Source organism: Takifugu rubripes, chromosome 8 (genome assembly GCF_901000725.2).
Source record: "Takifugu rubripes chromosome 8, fTakRub1.2, whole genome shotgun sequence".
NCBI classification, from domain to species: Eukaryota; Metazoa; Chordata; class Actinopteri; order Tetraodontiformes; family Tetraodontidae; genus Takifugu; species Takifugu rubripes.
The window spans coordinates 4,405,697-4,429,712 of NC_042292.1; the positions used below are offsets into that span (position 1 = coordinate 4,405,697).

The 24,016-nt window shown below is 44.6% G+C and overlaps 1 protein-coding gene and 1 long non-coding RNA gene across 3 annotated transcripts; both read right to left on the reverse strand.

The window, feature by feature from the left end:
* Nucleotides 1-11,826: 11,826 nt before the first annotated feature.
* LOC115250671 (uncharacterized) lies at nt 11,827-12,557 on the reverse strand. The gene is made up of 3 exons (XR_003889246.1): nt 12,510-12,557; nt 12,068-12,341; nt 11,827-11,942 (listed from the first exon to the last, which is right to left on the reverse strand). It is a non-coding gene; the product is annotated as an uncharacterized lncRNA (long non-coding RNA).
* A 1,603-nt stretch (nt 12,558-14,160) lies between these two features.
* slitrk1 (SLIT and NTRK like family member 1) lies at nt 14,161-19,981 on the reverse strand. 2 transcript variants are annotated; one of them, XM_029840259.1, is made up of 2 exons: nt 19,578-19,981; nt 14,161-19,392 (listed from the first exon to the last, which is right to left on the reverse strand). In XM_029840259.1, exon 2 carries the CDS (start codon nt 18,660-18,662, stop codon nt 16,560-16,562), a length of 2,103 nt encoding a protein of 700 aa, XP_029696119.1. In that variant the 5' UTR covers nt 18,663-19,392; nt 19,578-19,981; the 3' UTR covers nt 14,161-16,559. The 2 variants fall into 2 exon arrangements, with proteins under 2 accessions (XP_029696119.1, XP_029696118.1); XM_029840258.1 differs by having other exon boundaries at nt 19,486-19,981.
* Nucleotides 19,982-24,016: the final 4,035 nt, after the last annotated feature.

Below are 24,016 nucleotides of genomic sequence, written 5' to 3' on the forward strand. Positions count from 1 at the left end.
TTTTACATTCATTTGTGAGGGAAGAGAGACAATCAGGGCTTTACTTAAGGTGTAATAACTGAATAAATGAAGGACTGAATAATAATAATTATATTCCTGAATAATAATTCTGATCTGCTGGGTTTTGTTTCCTTCTTTGTTTACCACTTTAGTTAATTGGCCCTGCTTCCCAAAATATTCAGTTCAACACAATCAAATGCGAATTAACCTGTGAATTTAGCCTTGTCTGACAGTCTTTCTTTAAAAATAATTTTGCCCTTTTGTGCTTGTGTTGGGAATTAATGGGCCCTTGAGCCAGAGGCAATAAATCAGTAAATGCTAGAACACTGTTATTTTTAAGAATGATTGACATTATTGATGGGCAGCTCAGCCACCAATAGATCAGATACATATGTTCACCTTCACTACAATTTAATTTGAGGGGCTGGAGCCTTTTTACATGACAAAAATTCTAGAGTCTCATTCCATTCCTGCCATTTGTAGGTTCCCCCCTTTGTCCCCATATCAAACGTGCTTTATTTTATGTAAACCCTCGTGACAATGGCTGAGACACAGCATGCTGAGGTCAGCTTTCCCTTCAGCAGCTGCACACACTCAGGTGACAAATAGAGTTCTTCCACCTTGCTGCTACAAAGGCAGAGCCGGACCTGAATTACGCCTGATGTACACAGTTCATTTCCACTTGGCTGCGTGTGATGAGCGTTGAACTTCAACCCTTTACCCATTGCTCAATTTGCAAAGAGTGTGTGACTGTGCTAAAGCATCTGTCTTCTAATAGTACCTCTGTAAAAGCTGGCTTTCAGGTCCCTCTGGGGTCGGTCTTTAATTCAGGTTTGTCAGGATAAATGGGTGAAAGGCATCATTACATCCAGACGTTGTATCTTTGTTTGAAAGCCAACAGAATTTTACAGTCACATTTGTCTGACACCCCCAACTCCTTTTGTTTGCTCACCGCAGTTCTAATTGACACGCAGTTTCCTCCACTGCTAACAAGATAAAAAGGGCCGGGTGACATTTTGGAGGGGCCGTCATTTCTCATCGGGATGGTGGGGCTCGGAAACCGGTGGAACTTTGGAACTTAAACGTTCTGCTAGGCACTGACACATGGATTTTCCACATTAAGACTATTTAGGTTCTCCCATCATTTTCAGTTTCCACCTTTTGTTAGTTCAGATCCATTATCTTCCACTTAAGATCAAATTTCTACACCAGTTTTCATGCTTGGGAATTGAGTTAGGTTTTTAAGCCTTAAATGTCATTTGGGTCTGACATTATGTTAGGGCTTTAGGGAAAAAAATGCTTCAAGAGAAGTGAAGTGCGCAGAAATGTGACAGTGCCCGGGTGTGTTGTGTAATATGCCCAGAGAGGGTATTCTGCCGTTTCACCCCTCCACCACCAACAGCAGCTCAGGCCTTTTTATGATTCTGGCATGGCACACTAGTGCAGAGTGCTCACAGGCTGTCTGCATTGATTTCAAGGGGAAAAGCCAGCATTTATGTTGTGTTTTTTAAGGAACATGATCCTGATGTCAACCTCAGGGAAAGAAAAGTCCAAGTGTGTTATTATAAACAAGCACCGATGCCTGAGAGTGTTTATAGATAAGGTTCTTTGTAAGGATGAGCGAATCCTTCGGACACACTTTAAATGCGGTTTAAGGAAAGAAATGCTATGTTCTTCGAGGCCGCTTAATTAAATTTGACATGTCCATGTCTGGATCCATCTGCCCTTGAACTAGAGTCCAGTTAGCTCCAAGTGTGTTGGGTTAGACAAAGACATCAAGCCAGAGAACTTAATTGGTCCATGGAGAGCTTTGCTGAGACTGGAGGGAGAGATGGTGCATTTGACAGAGTGGAAGTGAGTGCGTGCTGAGAAAGGCAGCGAGGAAAATCTGGAGGGGAAGCAGTCGAAGGAAAAATAAGGCATGTGGGGTTGAAAGAAGCTGGGGAAGGATGACAGACAGGTGGAGGAAGTGAGAAAGAACTTGTCAGAGAGCTTGTGAAAAGACTGAGAGGGGTTATGGAAAAATAGGAGTTGCCGAAGATTGAGAGATCGGGTTGAAATGAAAGCAGTTGTAAAGGGAACGGAGGGGGGAATGAAAATGGATTGAATGGGGACACGAGAGGAGAAACAAAAGAGAAAAGATGAGCGATGGTAATCGAGAGGAGGCGTGCGAGGCCTCGGCTGATGAGAACAGAGCAGAGGGAGGAAGGAAGAGAAAAAGTCTTTCATGTCTCCTTCTTCGCCACGATTTGAGATCAAATTATAGCTGTTGTGGCAGAGATCAGGGAGAATATTATCCCGACGCTGCTCCTGCGCTTGGATTTTTACTCCTCTGTCGTTGCTTAGCATCACACGGCTAACCACAGCAAAGGGCATTGTTGAAACCCCTCATCTAGTTCATCATTTCTGAACTTTCACAAATGTGTTCAACTAAAAGTCCTTCAGTGGCTTTTCAGTGATGGCTCCACTTTGAGACGCTCTAAAGGTTGAGCGGCTAAACAACCAAACCATCTACGCTGTCGCCTTTCCCTTGTGTAACAGCTTTTCTCCAAGGTCATGACTAGCTGTCATGAAGGAAATCAAACGTTCTGTTCACCCATCACCCTTTTTATGTAACACATATTCAAATGGGATGTGTGAAGTCAAAGCCTCTCTGGCAATGTGGGCGTGATCCTCCTTGATTAAAGGCTTTCAAGCCTAAAAATTTGCTGAGTTGTGCACTTTTTTCACTTTGAATACAGCTGTCTTGACTATTGTTTCCAACAACCTGAGGATGAAGAACTGGAACATTTGTCCTCCAAGTCCATCACTGACCATCTCCCCTTCTACAGAGGCTGGTTCTTTAAAGAACAACAGCAGGATCATGAGACAGGATTCTGATTTTACCCTCAGGCACAAAGCGGAAACTTCTTCTAAGCACTAGAACAGCACAGGAAAGTAGTCAAACCAGATATATTTTACCCTTTTATTGCTTTTAAAAATGAATCACTGAAAATACAACTTTCTGTCCAAGTTAAAAAACACATTTCTACAGTAATGGAGGTTAAATAAAAAATATATATCACTGAAGGAGGCTGCATTAATATTCATCGGAGGTCCACCCAGTTGGTTCTGGTACTACCAATTGCCATAAATTATGATGCAGTGAATGTGTCTCAAGTAGAACATTCAGGCATTGTTTCTGCTACAGTTATAGAAAAGATACAAAAGCCAAGTTGAACAGTTGTTTGCATGAAGGAGACCACCAACAAGAAGGAGACCACCAACACACAAAGAAGACTCTTCCAGGAGAGACTACGCATACAAAATGTTGCCCAGTTCTTCATTGGTTTTATGGAAGGGTAGCCAAGAGCTACAAAAAGGCACTGCGGAGATCATGCCAACACCCTGCAGGTGACACTAGCATCAACTGGAAGGAAGGTTTTTGGGCTGTTGAGACCAAAATGCAGCTTTTTGACAAAGTAGATGCTAAGTTGTAATGACATCGACCACCTCACATCATAACAACACACCATATATTCTAATAAAATACCCTGTAGGTCCATCTGATTCATTCAGCTGAGCTATAACTTGGTAGATTTATGCCCATCGAGTATCCTAAAGCAAGTTGGGAAAGCTTGGTTTGAGTGACAGAGTGTGATGTGAACACTGTGTCCAGATCTGCAAGTCTGAGTGACATCTGTCATTTTCTTTTGGATTACAGTGAGTCTCGTTCTTTCGGAGCAGCATTTTCAGAAGTTTTGCCATTTCCTTTTCCATGGTATTTACTTTGAGAGGGTTTAGTCTCTGGATTGTAATATACATCCACTCCAAACACTTGTGGATCAATACTAGACAGTTAATTGCAAGACACACTGGTTAATTAGAAAGCAAGGAAATCCAGACGGAGGCAACGAGTTCAGGTCTAAGTCACACATGATTGATTAAAAAACGAGATGTTTTGCATTTAAACTGCAACAGGGTAATTGTGGCAGCTTTCAAAGGATTACGTGACAATGGAAGTGCGTCAGGACAGGAGTGCTTCACCCTTGCTAGGAAGGTTCCTGCATTTCAAGCAATATACTGCAACAGGTCTTAAAACTGAGATAGTCAAAACTGACATAAAAGCTCGTGGGCAGTTGCTTGGAACTTATATTTACAGAAATGTGCAGTTTCAAGGCCCTGAAACTGCCCACCTCAGCTGACACAAATCCTTCTGCCAGGACTAGTGCTTTAAATTACCTTGAAAAAGTTTGTTCGTCTTTCTGCGTGCTCAATTTACTGTTTTAATAAGACAAGTGTCTGCATCAGTAGTAAAAATTGACATGCATATGTATGCTAACTTCCTTCATCAGTGACAGGAATAAAGCATCAAATAATCTCTGTTAACAATAGAGAATGTAATATATGACATCACTGTGCTTTATGTAATTGGCTGCACCTGATCAAAGCTGTATAAATACTCCTACATATACCCGGTAACTCACACAAAAACAACATTTATCTTTAAACATGTCTGTATGTTGATGTGTCTAAAAGCTTGGCATTTAAGAACTGTGCTCTGCGTGTTTACGGCTGTAGCAGGAGACACCCTGCACAACAGCAACGAACGAGACAAAAAGAAAGAGGGAAACATTTTTGCTTTAAAGCAGAGACACAGCATGACACGAGTACAGTGCGAACACACAACATGTACACGCAGTCAGTCAGAGAGCCGGCCAATAAGCTAGCGAGCTAACAAAGCAGAGAAAAGCGTGGGTTGTCACCGCTGTTTCTGGAGCTCCACAACCATAAATTAAACCCCTGGGAGAGGCAGAGAGACAGGACGGGGAGGGATAAGGAGTGGGTGAGGGAGGAAGAAAAGGCTGGTGAGAGGGGAAGCAACAGAGCGGGTGAGAGGAGACAGGAAGTGGGGAGAAAAAGATGAAGTATAGAGACCCAGCAGAGGCCCCAAAGACCGACGAGGAGTAGGAGTGGGAGGCAGCATGCTCTCTTTCCTTCTCCCCCACCCCTTCCCCTCTGTCCCTCCCTGCCAACTGTGCACTGCTGAAGGCTTTCATCATCTCCCGCTTTTTTTCTGGGGTGATATTCTGATTTGAGATGCATGGCACCAGCAACTGTGGACATTCTGTAGATCACACGGCCCGAGACAGATCATTTGTAAGGCTTTTGAATTGAGCAAGTTTTAGGGAGAAGCAAGTTTTGAAGAAGAAACATTCCGTTTCCCCTCAGTTTTGTTCATTCCCCCCCAAAAGCCAAGGTTTTAAACAGAATGGATCGACCCCAAAGGCAGTGTCATATCCTGCACATTAGGGTTCAGTGTCAGCTGTCTGTTAAAGTGCAAAAATGGAGATGTTAATTGCCCACACAGACACAAAGTTCTTACCTGAGCGAAAGGTTCCCTCACACAGTGTTTTTGTATTATTAGAGAAGATGCAGTCATCCATCATCCAGCCATCAAGGGAGAGACACATTATAGATCGGCTCTCACTCCCTCCTTTTTCTTGATAGAGGGCATGTGACAAGAGACGTAATCAACACTCAACCTGCTGTCCATCGGGGGGAATATTGCGGAGCACAAAAGTGACTCAGCCCTGAAGTGCTGCCCTTCAAAGGTTTCCATTTGCCTCACTTGGAGCTTCCATGTCAACCTTCTCTGTATATCTGTTTGGGATTAAAATGTCTACCAGCTGTCAGTGAATCTTAATAGACTGGAGTGTAGTAAAAGGACAAAACAATGAGTTTTGTTTTTCTTTTTTTTTGGTCATTTGAACATATGAAAGCATGACTAAGAACCATTTCTATCTCTGAATTACTTTTCTTTCTTCATTTAAGTGAATGTATGTTATGCCGTGTGATTTAAGGGAAAATTTAACCAACAGGAGCTTTTCAATGTGGGAAACATTTGGTTCACCTAGTTCTCTGATAACATGGTGAGGTATCTCAGCCTATTCTGAGCAGAGTTAGGAAGAATTTAGAAGTTACCAAAAAGCATTATGATGGTTTGGATTTTGGGCTCTGTGCTTTATGATTAGAATAAAATTAGAATCTGGTGCAAAGATAGTTGATAGCTTTGGTATTCTTATAGTTTTGAATGTTGAGTTTTGTTGTTTATTTGGGGGGTGGGGTGGGGGTTTCAGTTTGTGCTTTTACCCAATCACAAACCTGAACAAGATGACCTTTACTTTCATCAACTCTGGTTGGTTCCAAATGTTCCTTAAGGCACAGTCTTAAAAACTGAATTCAGCCCAAGGCAGTGCCTGGCAGATGCTCCTCTGCCATACTCTGTTCAGTTCCTTCCAAGTTTTGGAAAAAAAAAAAAACTGTTAGGTGTGAGCACTTTGAAAGTTAAGTCTAAATGGGCCTTCTATTAAAATCCTGCGCACACATTTCTGCCCTCCGCTGTCACACTTTGACACGTTCCATCAATAAACGCAATCAGATCGCTTCCCCTCAGGCCCCTTCCCTTCTCCCTCTCACTCAGAACTGCCAGGCCTGCCTCCCAAAGGCCTCCCTCGGTTGCTCCTGCTTGTTAAACACGATCGTTGGTTGGATCAGCTCGGCAGACCGCTAACAACAAGCCTCTGCCATGTCTGAAAAAGAAGAGACAAACACGGCAAATTACCTCCCACAAATTATCTTCAAATTGAAATAGCTAACCCTGAAATGGGGGATGAAGTTTTGGAGAAAAGATCCAACCTTCCTCTTTCTGTTGTGAATTAGATCTGTCTCCACCCATCTGTACTACTGTGCTCAACCATTCAAAGAGCTCTTCCATATTGTGTGAATCAAACATTGAAAGCTGGCCTTCCACGTTCTTTGTGTGTGGTTTTCATTCCCACTCCTGGCGCCCAACATGGTGAGTCAGTGCGTGTAGTGTGTCATCCTATAGTAGAGTTGCTTCACCACTATGCCATTCTCTAATCTTTTTGGAAGGCTTTGCAAACCCTGAATGACTCACGACGAGCAGAGCGAAGCTGGTGTATTTGTCTAATCGCAGCATGGATGGAGAAAACAATCAACATCAAGCGAGGGCAGTTTGAAAAACTCAGTGTGTCACAAATTTTTCCTGCACCAAGGGCAGTGAACTCATGCGGTCAGAACAGTGGAATGTAAACAGTGCCCACTCTCTGCTTCTGTAAGAAAACATTACCATGCCTCCTCTGTGCTCCTATTTTATTTGCAGCTGCAGCCCAGTTTCATGCTGGGATGCATTCTGTCTCTCTGCAGCACTGCCACATGGCCAAACTCTGACTAATTTTGACCTGCCAGTCATGCACTGTCACTGCCCCTAAACGCAGAGCAAGATAAAACCTCATAATCTGCTTGTCGGCTGCTGCGATCTGGCTCCAACTGTGCAGGCATGTGGGTTTCAGCCCGTGCGCGTTGGGGCGCGCGTGCTCGCGCATCGCATTTATAGATGAAGCAACAGCTCTGGCGTTCTTTGTATGAGAGCAGAATAGAGCACCCGGGGCATCTGTTGACCCAGCTGGCATTAGCTGAGTGCTTGTAGAACGCCAGGTTAAGGACAACATTTATCCTGCATTTGTGTTCACATCTGTGGAAGGAAGAGAAAGAGTGTGACAGGGAGGCGTGTGCGTGCCTTTTTTAATGTGGCGGTGGCTTTTTGCCCGTGGGAAGAAGGTCAAGGTCAACGGTTCTGCCACGTCAGTCGATTTGGATTGGCAGCATTTCAAAAAAAGAAGCACAAGCATTGATTCAGGAAAAAAATTTGAAAAAGAGAAGAGCATTTCATAGCTGGATTTTGCAACTGCACAAAGTGCACATCATTCTGAAACAATGGAGGATTTACGAGTAATATTTTCTGAAAGGGGAGGAAAAATGCCCGGGTGCTTGGCATGTAGATTGCCACAACAAACCTTTATTTCCTTAGCTTCTGTGCTTCACCGCAATATTACACCGTCATAGCCTGAGGTGCCGAGCAACAACTCAGCATTGTGTCTGAAACTGAATGTGAGAGACACAGCCAGACGGGAAAAATGTGCTTTTGTTTTGGGGGAGAAAAATATAATATTAGCCTCCAGGCAATAAGGAGATGGGAGAGCAGAACTTTTCTTGGAAAGTGGCGTCGGCAGCCAGATGCAGTTCTGTTCATTTTGACTAAAAAACAAAAATTCAGCTCTACCTGCAACCAGGAGGAATGGACGCGCACAAGGACAGCTTATCTATCGCAGGAAACCCTGGCACCCTGCCTTTTCAGTCCTGTTCCTGTTGAGGTGTTGATGTCGTTGGGTGCTTCTAAACCCAGCAGGCAGATGATGGGAAGTCAAATCAGCCCCTCCTGCTCCCAGAACCACCAGCATCATCTCCATCCATTCACCAGTCAACAAAGAGTGACGAAGGACTGGGGGAAAAGATCCAAACACATCCAGCTACGGGCTTCAGAGCAATACATGTGGAAGACAAAATAAATAAATACTGTAACCTCTCTGAACCCTTTAAATTGTATTTTGAGTCTGAAAGGCTCTATTCCCACAGCAGATGCAAACAAGTGTAGCATTAGTCAGGGAATACAGTCTTTTTCACAGTACATAAATCTATAGCGCTGTGATGCTCTTTTGTGGAAGAACTGTAGCTTAATCCCGTGGAGCACCTGGACAGATAAAGGTAGAATTAAAACTGCAAAGTGTGTGTTCGCTTCATCCAGCCTGTTTGTGGAACCCACTGAAGCTACCGACGGCCTGATCTCCTAAGATCCCAAATAACCAGCGCTAAATTGTGTGAGCAAACTAAAAATTTGCACGTGCTGTTAGCGGGTGTTTTGTGGATGACTGACGATGACAGCATGTTTTCTTAGCAGGTGCTAAAGTGCTGCAGGCCGGCATATAAAAACGAGGACTTTGCGTGTGCTACCGGCTGTCACCATGGAAACACACCAAAAAACTACTCTGGAGACCCCAGAATTAACTGCCATAGTGCACTGGAATGATATTTATGCAACACAATACAGTGTTGGAAGGTTTCTTCCATAGGAGGTATGGCTCCTTTTGGTGACTGGCTCCAAATCTGCCCTTAGGTCCTTGCTGGACATTGCTGGATAGAAGATATGTCTCCACTATTTTTATTTCTGAAAGTCCAAATGTTAACCTGCGCACCAAAGATGGTCTCGCGCTGTCATCAATGCACCTTTGCCTCTCTCTCCCTACAATGACCGCAGCCATGTCGGCATAAGGCTGTGCCAGCTGGCACCTCCCTTTCAAACGTGCCCAATGCAGGAGCATCGACCGCAATCAGCTTCAGGTTTGATCAGTCACATTGCGGCTGCTTAATGATTACATTTGCATCTCCTCTTCCCAGTATTTAGTGCGTTCCCATAATCTGTGAACATTCTGATAATTGTGCGTTATTGCAATGTGCGTTTCACCCCTTTAGTACACCGGCTTTGCTTCGTCTATCAAGTTTTCATGCTCTTATGCATGCAGACCTTTCCTAGATCAAGGCCCCAAGGGTGAGTTTGTCATAACCTTTGCTGTCTGTAGTTGACGTCTATCAACTGAGATAACTGTGGCAGAAATCACCCAGACACTGGTGAAGCCTGTCTGACAGGCACTTCTCACATACAGTCGAACATGTTTAAGATAAATATTTTTTTTCTCCAATTGCTATAATGTATCTGAAGTTATAGTATCTATAGTATTAGTGCATTTCCTCGCATTAATGGAGGAATCCATTATTGGACAAATCCAGTGATAACAACAGTAATAATTTTAAGAGCTAAAGAGGTTTCAGTTGGCTTTGTTGAACTGGCCATTGAAATCTACATTTTCCTTACTGTTGATGGAATCACCTCCAACAGAAAGATTCTGCTTGTAAACTGGAAATGAATGACTGGCCTCAAATTTAGGGTGATTTGGTAAACAAACTGGACAGGTTTGGGTAGGCGTGTTGAAATGCAGTCCTCTAGGGCCCCAATCCAGCCAGGTTTTCTATCTTCCCAGGCAGGAATTTGCTTGCACCAAGGCCAAATGAGTGGCCTACTTTGGCAGATCAAGTCAGCCTAGGGCTGGGTTTCAACACATCTACCCAGACCTGTCCAGTTTGTTTTCTAACCCCAAATTTTCACAACAAGGTAGAGGCAAGTCAGTCATTTCCCATGTTCAAGCCCTATGATTGGGTCACAGAAGCCATGGGAGAATGTGAGCTGAAGTTTTGGTGGTCCTGCTGTGGTTTTGAAAGGTGGTCCATGTCACATTCACACCACTGTCAGTGGTATTAATGTTGTAGCTCTAAGGCTGAGCTTCAATGAGATTTTCATGCTTGCAGGTGGGGGGGGTGACTCAGTGCCAGAGCTGCAAAACGACCTCATAAAATTCAAGGTTTATTCTTCCAGTAGACCAACTGAAAACGATGCTTTTAGAATTAGTCGTACCATCAAGGTTACTCACAAACCCCTCATTATGCTGCTTTTTATAAAACCGACGACTCATTTAAATAAAGACAAAGTCTCCTTGAAATGAAACATCAGTTTGGTGGTGATACATCCGGCCGTTTCTGTGCAGCCTAATTGTGCTTCTTTGCATTTCATGACGTGTTGAATCGATTCAGACAGACAGCAGTTCTGTGCACTTTTATGAGGCTAACCATTCGGAAATCATTTTAATGGGTTGGAACTGCGTCGTGTTGCTGTTTGGGGCTTTTGAAACCAACAGACAAAGACTATGCTAAATCCCTACCGCCCAAAAAAGTCAATATTGAATTGCCAAGAACATTTATGCTCAAGATAGCTTATCTGTCATATCATGTTTGAGTCTTTGTGGGCAACAGTCTAATCAGTACATCTCCCACTGTGTCACTGAGATTATTTTGATTTTGCTCAGACAGACCACATGTAACTCCCCAGGGCGGCATGTAAACCCAGTTGTTTCAATGGGTGTTCGGAAAAACAAACAGGTATAGAATATACCTGCATAGATTTTACATAAGCTTGTTATTATACAAAGAATATGAATATTTAATTTCCCAGATCTGATTATGTGCCACAGATTAGTGTTCTGAATAGTCAATGCAAAGCCAATGTTTGTGCCAAAATTGTGTTTTTTTAATAACGAAACCCGAGTGATCCACATTTGCAGCGCATTTTGAACAGGCTTATGCCTCGGAGCGTGATGTTAGTGGGGGGAAAGGCATCAATCCAACAGCTCTAAACAGAAAATAAAATCTTGCTTTCTTCTCACAATTACAAATGTTTAATAGGAACAGCATGTAAACATAATTGGTTGTAGTTCTAATAGCCAAACAGCTGTTTAAGGCTGAGGAGTGGGAAAAAAAAGGTATCCCTGTCCCATTATGAAACCAATCTTTAATCCGTAATTTCAGTTAATTTTGATGATAAAAAACCGAGAGGAACTCCACCACCTGTTTTCTATGAGTTTACCCCTGATGCCCCCTGCGTCTCATAGTCACAAAGCTTTTATGTTCTGTACCGGCTTAGTTGATGCTAACGGGAAGTAATCATGCTTTGAAAGCTTCTATTATCTTAGAAGATAACAGAGAGGCCTAAAGGAAACAATTGCTTCCTGAAATAAACATTCAGAGGTGCGGATTTGCTGGCTTTTCTGCAGTTTGTCAAGTACCCACTTGCAATATTAATGAATTAATATTTGTTCACCACTAAAACAATGATGATGCGTCAGAACATGTTTAATTACTCATATTTACAAACCAAGACTTAACCCAACTCATCAGTGTACTTTTCAGCTGCAACTTAATGGAACAATCCTGTAAGGGAGCTATGGATACCCAATTCCCTTGTGTATAAAGGCAGCTTACAAAGACTGCCTGGAAATTCAGTTGTCTCTAGGCTGAAATATTTGTTCTGGTCTGCAGATCGAGGGAGAATCTAGTCAGGGCGGAGTCTAAAATGGAGTAAAATCGTGTCGGAGAGCCCTTCTCCCACAAAGAATAGCCTCATGCTTCTTGCCATTTTACTGCAACTGTGGCACCTGTGGAAGCAGCATAACCAGATTAGGTAATGCCTTAAAATGCCAGAAAGGAAGGGGTACCCGCGTGGCCGCTAAATGAAATCAATGAGCCGATCAATAAGCGGAGGCTGGAAGAAGAGGATTACTTAGAGCTGGAGGAAACCCTCAGCAGGCCGTTCACTCATCTTGATTAAAGTCCCCAGTCGGTGGCTTTGACGCGGGCCAGCGCACGGTGGTTTGACACCAGATCTGGGTCAACGATGAGTCGAATTCCTTTTAATAAGCCAGAATGTTTGCTCTGCAGTCTGTACGGGGGATGAGTCAGGTTTGAAGTGATTTATCTGTCCATCTCCAAACCTCTGCTGGACTACCGCAGGCTGTGCGTTCTCTCCGGCGGTCTCGTTGTTATCAGCCGCCTCACTGCAAACATCATACACATTAAAATTAATAGTCTTCAGTGCTTGTGTAAAGAAGGGGAACTGTTTTTATTTAAACTCTGCTAACACAAAAAAGGTCTCAAAGTAACACCATTCTTCTGGCACTGTTTTCTACATTGATCTTTTATGCTTTGATCTTTAATCTAATTACTATTTAGATGCATTTGTCCTCTATTGATTCCACTTTTATACACTCTACACTGATATTAATGGACTTAATTAACATTATGAGGGACATCTTAATTGAAAATAGCACAAGTTCAGACAGCTTTTATCCTGACATGAGCTTTTGTGCTTTGAGTAGCTGATTTTCTGATCCCACCATGTTGATGCGCTGCAAATCCACAGCTGCAGTGTTTTTTAAACTGGATTTCACACGTTACCCTTTTTGTATGACCTTTACGCCTCGTGCTTGTTGCGGCGTTCCTCCCCAAATTCAGCTGTAGTAGCACAAGAGTTGTCACTCTGGAAATAACGCTGAGCGATTGAACTGTAATTGTACAGGGCTATGGACCAAATCACAACCATCTCAGGCATATTTTTAGCCTGTAAATATTCCACTTTGTAGAAATGTATGTAGGCAATACATTTGTATTGAATTGTTGAAGTAAACGCAGAGATTCCACCTGCTAATGCCTGCTGAATTAGCATGCTGTGTTCTCAACCATGTAGAAAACTTAAATGTAATCAAGCTAATACCAATAGCGATCAACCGATTTGACGTGGAAATTGCACCATAACTGTAGGTGCTTTCATATATATATATATCCATTGAGATTTGGAAAAATAATGTTTTGAAGTATCTGGAAGCAATTCAAAGAAATTTCCAGACAATCACTGCTCCTGAAACCAGCAGTCTGGGTCTGCAGCAGGTTCAGACTTTGGAAGGTCCAGAATTGCTGGAAAAGCCTCAGTGCAGCACAGGGGACTTTCATCAAATGCTAACATCAAAGGCTAATCTCCAAGCTAAGAATCCTCAAGGATTCTTTTTAACTAAAACCTCAAAACAAAAAAGGAAAACAATAAATCGGACTATTGGGAGCCATATCAAAGCTGCGGCTTGATGGTTGCATACACATTAAAGGTAGCAATTGTTTTTCCAGGTTTTTCACTGTTGTTCTTGATAGACCATGGTCCAGTATTTTTTTTTTTTAAATAACTGGCGTAAGGTTAGGAGCATTTTCATCCCATCTTATAAGACACAAGGCAGACACTTACACTTCATCCTCCTCAAACATCTGCAAAGTGTTTCCCCCGATGGACTCGACTTCAACCGTGGCAGTTTGGATGAGGTGATGAGCTGATGTTTTCCCAGCTGAAAATGTTACATCTGCTGCCAGCTCCTCAGGGGAGTCGGTATCACATGAGCGACAGCCATGTTTTAATGCTGGGTGCACAGCACGCCGTAGAGACTTCCACCCTCACCGACAGCTATTACCCATCGCATTAATGAAGCTTCCTACTGTTAGACACTGAGTCACATATGACCGCGGTGCAGGAACACCTGATGGCAAACTCTCTCTAATGGATTCCTACAAAAGAAGGCCATATTTATATAACAGAAACAGCGGCGTGATGTTCCCTTCATTCAGAGTAATGATTTTTTCCCCCTTTTCTGAACACACAGAGCTCCAGCAGGGTATCTTTGATATCCAGCCATTGTTGATTGGTTTTGGTGCACACACGCCAGAGGAAGTCATCCTCCCCCACAGGTTATCACGCGCTATATAAGACATGTTTAAAAGCTAAAGAACTTCAGCATTTCATCTGATGCCAGCAGTCAAATCCAATGAGTAAATTAGTTTTTTTTACTCAACCTCAACACTTTATTTAACAAAATAGAAGCAGGTCAAATATCGCAAAGCATATAAATGTAACTTTGAAACACAGCATTTGAAAGTTATGACAAATTATCAGTGGACTGTGGCACAGTAATAATCCACAGAAGAGACAGAAAGAGTTACCTCCCCCTCCCCACAACACCATAGGTTTTGGACACAGGACAAAGGAGTGGGCAAAAGTGACTGGACAAAAATGCAAACAGCATAACTCTCTCACTTGCCCTCACGCATTACACACACTCTCGGGTGGGGGCGCAAGCCTACATGCACGCAAGCCCGCAAGCACAAAGCAGTGTTATGGGGTTAGGCCGACAGAGAACGCACGGGGAAAATGATTCAGCACCATGGACGGGGCTAACGAGGAGCACTGGGTTAGACAATAGAGGCCTGGTCAAAGGGGGGGAGGGACCAGGTAGGGGGTGAGGGGTGCAAGCCTATCTCACGTCAGCAGCGTACGCTCTTTTTATGGCGTCTGCTTCGCCAAATTCTGCTGAAATCTCTCCTTTATAGGCATCTCAGCGTGATTCAGATTGGCAACATCAATGGAGTCAACACCACAAGACATCATAACAATAAATAAAAAGAAATATTCAAAAAACAAACAAACTGCACATTCCTTTCATCTGTTTCAGGTTCAACACTGCAGAGAAATTACAGATCAGAGATCATTTTGAAAGCATACAGCCTCTGATTTCAGCTCAGGCCTAGCAGCAGCAGACCTGACAGATGAGCCCCACCCAAAAAAAAAAAACCTTCAATCATCGTATTGTGAGCCACATAAACCCCCTCCACAATTCTCACTTCCACCCCATTAACAAAACAAAAACAAAAACAAAACTGATAATGTTGAATCAAAGGCATCTCATCAAATGACCTCCATATTTGTGCGACCCCCCCCCCCCCTCTACGTCCTCTGCCACTGACATCATGCCTGCATGAACATGCTTCCACTCTGCGCAGACATGGGTCCCCCACCCAGGCCCACTTCAAGCACATTTTGTAGTACAGTGAGTTTTATATTTGGACAGGAGGAGATGGCTTTACAAAAGCTCACAATATGATGAGTGACTGATGGCCGTACACTTTTGTTTGAGGAGCAATACTCGGGTTTATTTTTTCCCCTTCGGACATTTAAAAAAGTGTTCTAGTCTATATCTGTCTACCTGCACTGCTTACATATGGAATTATACCTACATAGCTCATCTGAAAACGCTTCTTTGCTTGGTTGTTTGAAAAAATACGATGGTATAAACCCCCCAAAATGACTTGATAGATATATTTTTCCTTCTCTCACCCAAAGCAGGCTATATTCATTGACACACAAAACCACAGAACTGTTATTTGAGCTACATTAACTTTGCAGCATTAGCATCTGAGTGACATTAATTGGTCATGCTCATCTGCATGTCTGGAATAAGTCAACAATTGGCACACCATAAAGTAACACATTTGTACATTCATAAAGGAGATGATGACTGCTGCAGACCTTGGGCTCTTTAATCTGCATCATCTTGTTATAAATAACCCCAAATATTTACTGACAATCAAATGATAACAAACAGAAAAGGTTTAACATGCACTGACAGCTTCACTTCCTGTTCCAATCAGTCGTCAGTCAGTTATTGTTTTTTTCTCCTCCTCCTTTACTGCACTTTTTTTTCTCCAAACAAGTTCAAAACAACAAATACAAATCCTAACTGCAGATTCACAAAAAATAGAGAAATGGCACTTTGTAATAGTCATATATAATTCTTAATATCTATATATTGTCATATTGATATAACATGAAAGGGTCGAGTTTTGCTTCTCTCTTGGTTATGGTTCCTCACCTGTGTGTGTGTGTGTGTGTGTGTGTGTGTGTGTGTGTGTGTGTGTGTGTGTGTGTGTGTGTGCGTGTGTGTGTGTGTGTGTGTAAACCCATGCGAAATATCATCATGCAAATTATGATACATCAGTCCGAGTATTTACATTTACATTCATGCGCTCGTGCACCATTCCACCGGTCCTCGGGACTGCTTTCTCTCCTCCACGCACGCACCGCTTTCCCCTCTGGCTCCCCCACCTCCTCGCTCCTTTTTTCACCCTCGTTGTCTCTGCCTGGCGCAGACAGATCCGTAGTCCGATTGCGACAAATAGCAGGAAAGGGCGCAAAGGGGGGGTTGTCTCTTCGATGTTTTTGTTTGTTTGCTTTTAGCCGGGGAATGGCATGTACATATTTTACAGTGTGGCCTGTGCAGCTCGTTTATATGGTTCAACAAGACATAAACAAGTCTCCTTTTACGCCCCAAAGCTTGTCATTTCGGCCGTCCTTTGTGCGAGTCAGTGTGCGCTTGGCACTAATCCAGCTCGTTCGAGTCCCTTTACGCGTCATTAGTTGTTGAGAGGTGCGTGCTGCAGTCGAATCCCCGGTGCGCGCCCCCGTCTGCGTTGTAAGGACCGCTGTGCCAGTAAGACGAGTCACACACTGTCTGCAAAGAGTTGATCTCCGAGGCGGACGAGTTCCCGTCCCTCCGCTTCGACCGCTTCCGATTGCGCAAAATAAACACAAGCATTCCCACCACCGTGAACGCGGACGTGACGAACACCAGCAGCAGCCCGGGGACGAGCACCGAGATGGAAACCCTGTTCGGCTCTAAGTAGGAGTTCGAGCGCGTCCCCGAGTCCTGGGTGAAAGTGCTGTTTTTGGACAGGGGCGTGGGGTAGAGTTTTTCATAGAGTTTAGGGCACATGAGATCGTTCCGCACGTAGCGAAAATCCCGTTTCCAGAACTCTTCGGGGGACTCGCACTTCAGATCGCTCACGATTACGTCAGCCCCCAGTTTCTCCGTCCACTGCTTGAAGGGCACGATGTTGCACGAGCAATCCCACGGGTTCCCGTGTAAATCGATCTGGATGATTGAATTGAGCTGGTCTAACACGCCAGCTACAGACAGGTGTGTGAAATAATTGTTATGCAGGCTAATTTTGGATAAAGAAATCCCAAGGAAAGCATCCACCGGTAAAGACTTGAGCAGATTGTTGTTGAGGAACAACACCCGCAGGTTTGGCATGGGGCTGAAGGCGCCCGGCACGATCAACTGGATGTCGTTGTATTCCAAACTGAGATATTCCAAATTGACGAGGCCCACAAACATCTCCGCCATCAGGGTATCCAGGTAGTTCTTATCCATATACAGCCACCTGAGCTCGCTCTGCGTTTGGAAAGTCCCATTGTCAATCACCTTGATGTTGTTTCCGCCCAGATCGAGCAGGTTGAGACTGGTGTAGCCAAGCAATTGATTCTTTTTCACAGCGTGAATGTTGTTGTCTCTCATGTTTATTTCGTGAGCAGCCAGCGGCTTCGGCTTGAGGTTGGACAAGTTCTCGATCTTCTTGCCCTCACAGTTGACCCCCAACCCCTGCCGGGACCCCACCAGTTTGCAGCTGCACAGCTGGGGACACGTCATGTTGTGCGGCTGCTCCCGGTCCCCGTTCACACCTGTGGGCACCTCAGTGGGTTTCGTTTTCAGCTGCCAGTTCTCACGAGATTTGGAATGACTCTTGGATCCGTGGCCGCCAGGCGTCGACGGACCGCCGGCGTCTGGTTTGTAAGGCGTGGGGCGAGAGCCACGGGCCTCGGAGGTCTCCTCCTGGGTGGGAGGGGCGACCAGGCTGGTGTCTGCGCCGCCGCTTTGTGAAGGGCACAAGTCCGCCTCTGACGTCTCGTTCAGGTCGCTCCCCTGCAGCCTTGTGGGAGCCTCACATATCACTCTGCCAATGAGCGCGTTCTGCGGTATGTTCTCAAGCCATTCCTTTAGAGAAACCAGGTCGCAGTTACAGTCCCAGGGGTTGTCCTCTAGCAGCACCTCCACAATGCCCGGAATCTGCTCCAGAATCCCCTCATAAGGCAACGTTTTGATTCTATTTCCCCGCAGATCGAGATGCGTAATGGGCACATGTTGGAACACGTTTATAGGTAGCGCGCTGATGAGGTTGTCGTTAAGTATCAACACTTCAAGTTTATTTAGGTCCCTGAAAACGGCGGGGTCGATGTCCCTCAATAGATTAAAATCAGCTTGGAGATATTCCAAGTCGTCCAACCCCAGAAACGTGCTCTTCCTGAACGATCTTATCTTATTGTTATTGATGTGCAGCCTCTTGACCAGCTGCAGTCCCAGGAAGGCGCCAGGGACGATGTCGTGCAAGCCGTTGTTTTCCAAATGCAGGCTGACGGCGTTGTAAAAGTTGGCGAACTCGTTCGGGAAGAGACGAGACAGAGAATTCCCGTGCAGGAGCAGGTGGTAGAACTGCGAGCTGGGGCCGGTCAAATGCCGCAGAGTGGTGAAGCTCCTCTTTTCGCAGTCTATATGCAGATCCCCCTCGATCTCGTTGCAAGAGCAAATCTGCTCTTTACAAACGTCCCTTGTAACATTTCCACTGGCAACACAAAGAGCCGCATTCAGCAGAATAATCCAAAGCAGCATTTTTCAACGCGGACGATTCATTCCCTGCTTCAAGACATAGGAGCTGCGAATTCAGTCAGCGCGGAGAGGAGCAGAAAAAAAGAGAGCGATTTAGTGACATTTAGTGGGGAGATAAGGCAGTCTTTCATAACGCATCCATAACCTGCACTTGTGTCCAGACTTCCACATAAACGTCTCTTTCACGTCGTCCTCGCAGCCTCCGCGCGTTGCTGATGAAAATCAAGCCCAGCGAGCGACCGCGCAGTCCGGCGCATTTTTCTTTTTTCTCTGTTTTTCTTCTTTTCACTCGTTTCTCAGTTCATGTACTGACCTTGGCAGGGGAAAGCGGACCAAATGGGATGAATCCCTGGTGTGTTTTTTTTTTTTTGCTCCCCCCTTCTCTCCCCCCACGGTCTCTCTGCGCGTTGATGCGTCTGGAGCTCTCCGTCCGTCGGTACTGGATTCTCAGCCTGCGCTGGAGCTGTAGAGGCAAGCCCACCGCCGCAAAGCTCCCGCATCCCCCCCCTCACATCCCGCGGTGTCTTGACTCTCGGTTATTTTTTCCCTCCTGTTCAAAAAAAAATATCTCTTCTTCTTTTTACCACTCTGCGCACACGCTCACCTTTATCTGGCGACTTCACAAAAGGGGAAACGCGAAGACGGTGTTCATCCTAGCGCGGTGCTCTAAGAATAATCTGACACCCTCTGCTGAGCTGTAATGGCAAAAATCCGTCGACTGACTGAGAGAATGCTGAAGAGAGGGAGCAAAAAGGAAAAAAAAATCAATCCACATGTAGGAGATGAAAAAAATCACTTTGCAGTCTTAAATGTGTTCATTTCTCACCCAGAGGCGCCGAAACAGATTTGTGTCCACAAACCAAGCTCCCGATCTCGGCATGATTTTTTTTTTTTTGAAGTCTCAGGGAAAAGACTCACATGAGGATCGTGACATCTCAGTTTAGTGCCTCAGATGGATCCCGGTGCTGAGAATGAGAGCCAGATTTGGCACAGCTCCCTCCGACCGCGGCTCCGCTTGCGACTTCCCCCCCTCCTTCCTGCTTTGCGAACACTGTTGAATGCAGCTTTAAAAACTCAAAAAAACACCACAACAATAATCCGCTAAAGGCATGGCTCGGTCCCGCACGAAAACAAACGATGCGTCAGTGTGGCTGACTATATGCGCATGTGTGCGTGACGTTTTTACGCGTCTGAGTGAGAGAGTGTTTTTTAAGATTTAAGGCAAAAAAAAATGCTTTGCAAAAAGAGATCACAGCTGTAAAGAAGCCACGGACCCGCATGATGCAGACACCCTCTGTTGTTGTTTATTACACTCCCTTGTTGGGGAGTATTACATCAGCTGACAGCGGCTGGGGTAGGAGCGAAGGTGTGTGCGTGTGCTCGCGTGCGCGTGTCGAGTTGAGGTAGTTCTCCCTCCCTCCCTTTATCCCCCCTCCTCTTCCCCATCTGCAGTGCTCAGTTGGAATTAAGAGCAAGACGGAGATGGAGGGATGGCAAATGTTATCTGTCATTAGCGCGCGCGCACACGCACGGCAGAACAGTCCACCTCAGGTGTGTCAGGAGAGGGGAGAAAAACATTCTGGCTGTGTTTGCATCAGCAAAACAGTAATTATGAACACCTACAGTTAGTTCTGGTGTTTGTCGGGTTTTGCTCTCCCCGCCTTCACACAGCTGTCTGTGGGTCTGTTTGTGCCGCAATCTGTGGTTCTATCTGTGGCTCTGTCAGCGGTTTTGTCTGTGGCTCTGTTTGTCTGTGGCTCTGTCTGTGTCTGCAGTTCAACCTGTGTGTCTTGCTGTGGCTTTGTCCCTGGTTTTCTCTGTGGGACTACCTGTGGCCCGGACTGTTGGTCTGTTTAGGTCTACCTGCCTTCAGGTCTGTTTGTTGTTCTTTCTATTTGTGTGTCCGTCTTTGGTTCTGTATGTGGTTCTGTCTGCAGGTCTATCTGTGTTCTTTCTGTTATTTACCCCTGGGGGCAAATAAAAGAGGTGAATGTAAGGTGGATCCCCTCTCTTGGTCCTACAGGCCGGACACTATAGCTTGTGGTAGGACAGGAGCCTCTTGGATGTTGGGGAAAGAGCATGAGCTCGGCAGCCATGCCACAAAACTGTTGCTCATACACAGTAGTCAGGCAGCCAGTGGGATGTAAATTTATCTTGGAATACACCCTGAAAATGCTGTGTAGGTGGTTCTTCCCCTGCAGGCTGATGGAGTGGAATCAGCAGACATTTTACAATGAATGTCTGAGTTGATGAACATATAGAAGGTAAGAAGGATTTTGTTGCTGACAAAGAAGGCGTTCAATTTCCTCTGCTGGTACATCGTCTGCTGGTATTTCTTCAAGATCACCTCAGTGTTGGAGAACATCGGATGGTTGTCGAGGATTGTGCCCAGGTATTTGTACTCCATCACAGTCTTCACCAGTAACCAATGGATAGCTGTGGAGAGAGCTGCAGCAAAATCTCTGTCTTCTGGAGATGGTCACCACCATCACCTTGGCTTTGCTGATACACAGCTCCAGCTGGGAGGTTGTCAAGTCCACAACTGGTCTGTATCGAGGATGAATATGAGTTGTAAGAGCACACAGCCCTGTGGGGAGTCTGTAGAGGTCATGAGGAGGGCTGACAGGTTTTTGTTAACCAGGACTGTCTGTGTTCTGTAAGTGAGAATTTCCAGAATCCAGAGGAAAAGATGGTCATCCAGAGTGAAGTTCTGGTGGAGCTTCTCCACTATAATGTGGGCTGAAAGGTGCTAAAAGCAAAGAAGAAAGTTTGCAAACAGAAGCCTGGCTAAGGTGTTGGAAGCTCCAGGTATTTATGAATGGTGTTGATGTTGAAGGCTTTGGGAGTGTTGATGCAAGTCCAGTGCTCACAGTTTCAGGACCTGACCATATTTCTCTCATTGTGCTATGTTCATATTGGTCTTCACAACATCCTTGGCGTGGGAAGTGTAGGGGGAGTTGCCAGGCTGGAGGGCAGACCTGGTATTGACAAGCTGAGTGGAGTTGTCAGTCTCAAACCTAGTAAAAAAGTCATTGAGGTTGTTGGGAAGAGATGCTGGGTTGCTGCCACCCATGTGGACAGGGTTAAGAGCAGTGCTATTCACAGCCATCACTTTCTTCAGACCTTACAAGGCCGCATGAAGTTTCCCCTGAGTAAATTCCTCTCTGCCCTGTTTTTAGATTTCAGTTTGTTGATCCTGATGGTCTTTGTTTCATTGGTCTTTTTTTCCATCCCTCAGACACAGAGAAGAAGATACATTTCTTGTGTTGATGTTGATGATCTCCTTGGTGACCCAGGTTTTATTGTTGGGAAAGATAGTGACAATCTTTGAGGTCATGATCTCTTCACAGAAATTGATGTTGAAGACCACATCCACCTGATCATCATTGTCGTCAGAGGGAGAGAGGAATTGCTCTCGTCAGTTGATCCCTGGAAAGCAGCAATGCTCTCCTCAGTCCACTTCTTGTTGGTTTTGGTTGCGTTCTTGGCTATCCTAATGTCTGGGCTGTAAGTAGGAAGAAGTAAAATGGTGTGGTGATCAGCAGAGCCTGGGAGACACAGACCTATAAGCATCGTGAACAGAGCCATAGTACCAGTCCAGTGTCTTCCCCAGGTGGCTGGGGCACGTGGTGTACTGAGAAAAGGTTTTCAGGGACTTAGACCCTAAAATGAATGTTGGGGAGCCTGGGGAGAATTGCTGCGGTGTGTTCAGGATGATTCTATTGTAGTCAGTTACTGTGGTGGACTTTGCTCTGGGATGGATGTCGACTAGGATGAAGGAGGTTGGCTTAATTTCCTGGGAAGGCAGAATGGACCGAGAGACACAGCCAGGACCACAATGTCTGGAGTGCACATAGAAACACATTCCTTAGAAACACATTCCTTCACCCAGTTGTTTCCCAGTGAAGCCACCTTTGCGGTCCAGTCTGATGGGACAGCCAAATCAGTCGATTTACATTGCACTGTTGCCATTGTTCTTGTTAAGCCAGATTTCTGAGAACAGCAGGATGAATGTACTCCAGTACATGTGTAAGTGGTCCGCATGTACCTCAGACATTTTATTCCACAGTTGGTTCCGTTCCGACATTGGCGAGAATCACCACTGGCAGCGGTCCTTGTTTCCATGTTCCTACCTCGGTCTTGCCCAGTTTCCTCCCTCTTTCTTGCCCCTTCTGACTCTCTTCTTGTTCCTCTGCTTCGTGGCTCTGTGTTTACATACCTCCTAAAGTAGTAAGTTGAGGGTGAGTAGAGCTGAGGCAAAGCCAGAATTGAACACACTAGGATGGAATAAAAGAATAAAAATACACTCAGAGCACTGTCTGCTGGTCTGGCTGCGGCTCTCTGTGTCTGCAGGGCTGTTGACTCCAATTGTGAGGTCCGTGGATCATTCTTAAAATATGTATATATTTGTATTAATCTTATTTTAAATGTAAATATTCTGCTAGTCCTTTTCCTACAGAGCAGAACCACTGAAACAGAGTCAGTGAAAGATGTAAAAGCAACTGAAAAATGTTCAGGTTTGCTCCAAACTTTTCCATATTTTGCATATATGACTAAAACAAAGATTATTGATCTACATTTCTCAGTTGTGCCACTACATTTATTATGAGAAACATTTACTCCCACGGTGACGCAGGCTTTTGTTGTTATTTTTATACATTTATGAGTCCTATAAATATTTTATAGCTTCTTATTTAGTGTACAAAATTAATTATTCATATAAAAAACACATTTATTGCATTTTATATTTGGGACTTGAGCATGTGCCTTTGATAGAGATGTAAAAAAAATAATCTTAAATGAATTATTAACTTTAATGTTTTATTTTTCACCTGAAATGATTGCAAGACATTAGATGGACTATATTTTTATTTTAATTTATGTATTTTGGCAGATGACACAAATCTTCTTCTGCTCTGAGTAATGTAGCCAAATATAAGATACCAGGCTGCTCGGACATGTTATGTCCAAGCAGCGGCTCCGTCGCTACCATGTAGGAGCTGTCTGCTTGCGTTGGTGTGATGCGGGACCGGAGGAGCTTATAGATGTCACGCATGTCTGTATTCCAGTGAACTGTGACATGAGGTCGAGGCAGCCATGCTGGACACATGAAAATCCCCCATCAAGTCTAAAGAAAGCTGCAATAATGTGACCATAGAACTGATCCTGGTTTAGAGCCCATTTGGACTTCAGGTTAATCTGATCCTCACCATGATCCCACATATTGATCCTGCAAAGAGAAAGCCGACTGTGTAAAAGAAGAGTTGGTAACAGACTCTGTATGGAGGCTGGGGGAGATCTCATCAATAGAAAGTTCTTTTTTTTAATTTTTACAAGTCAAGCCTCACCATGGAGGA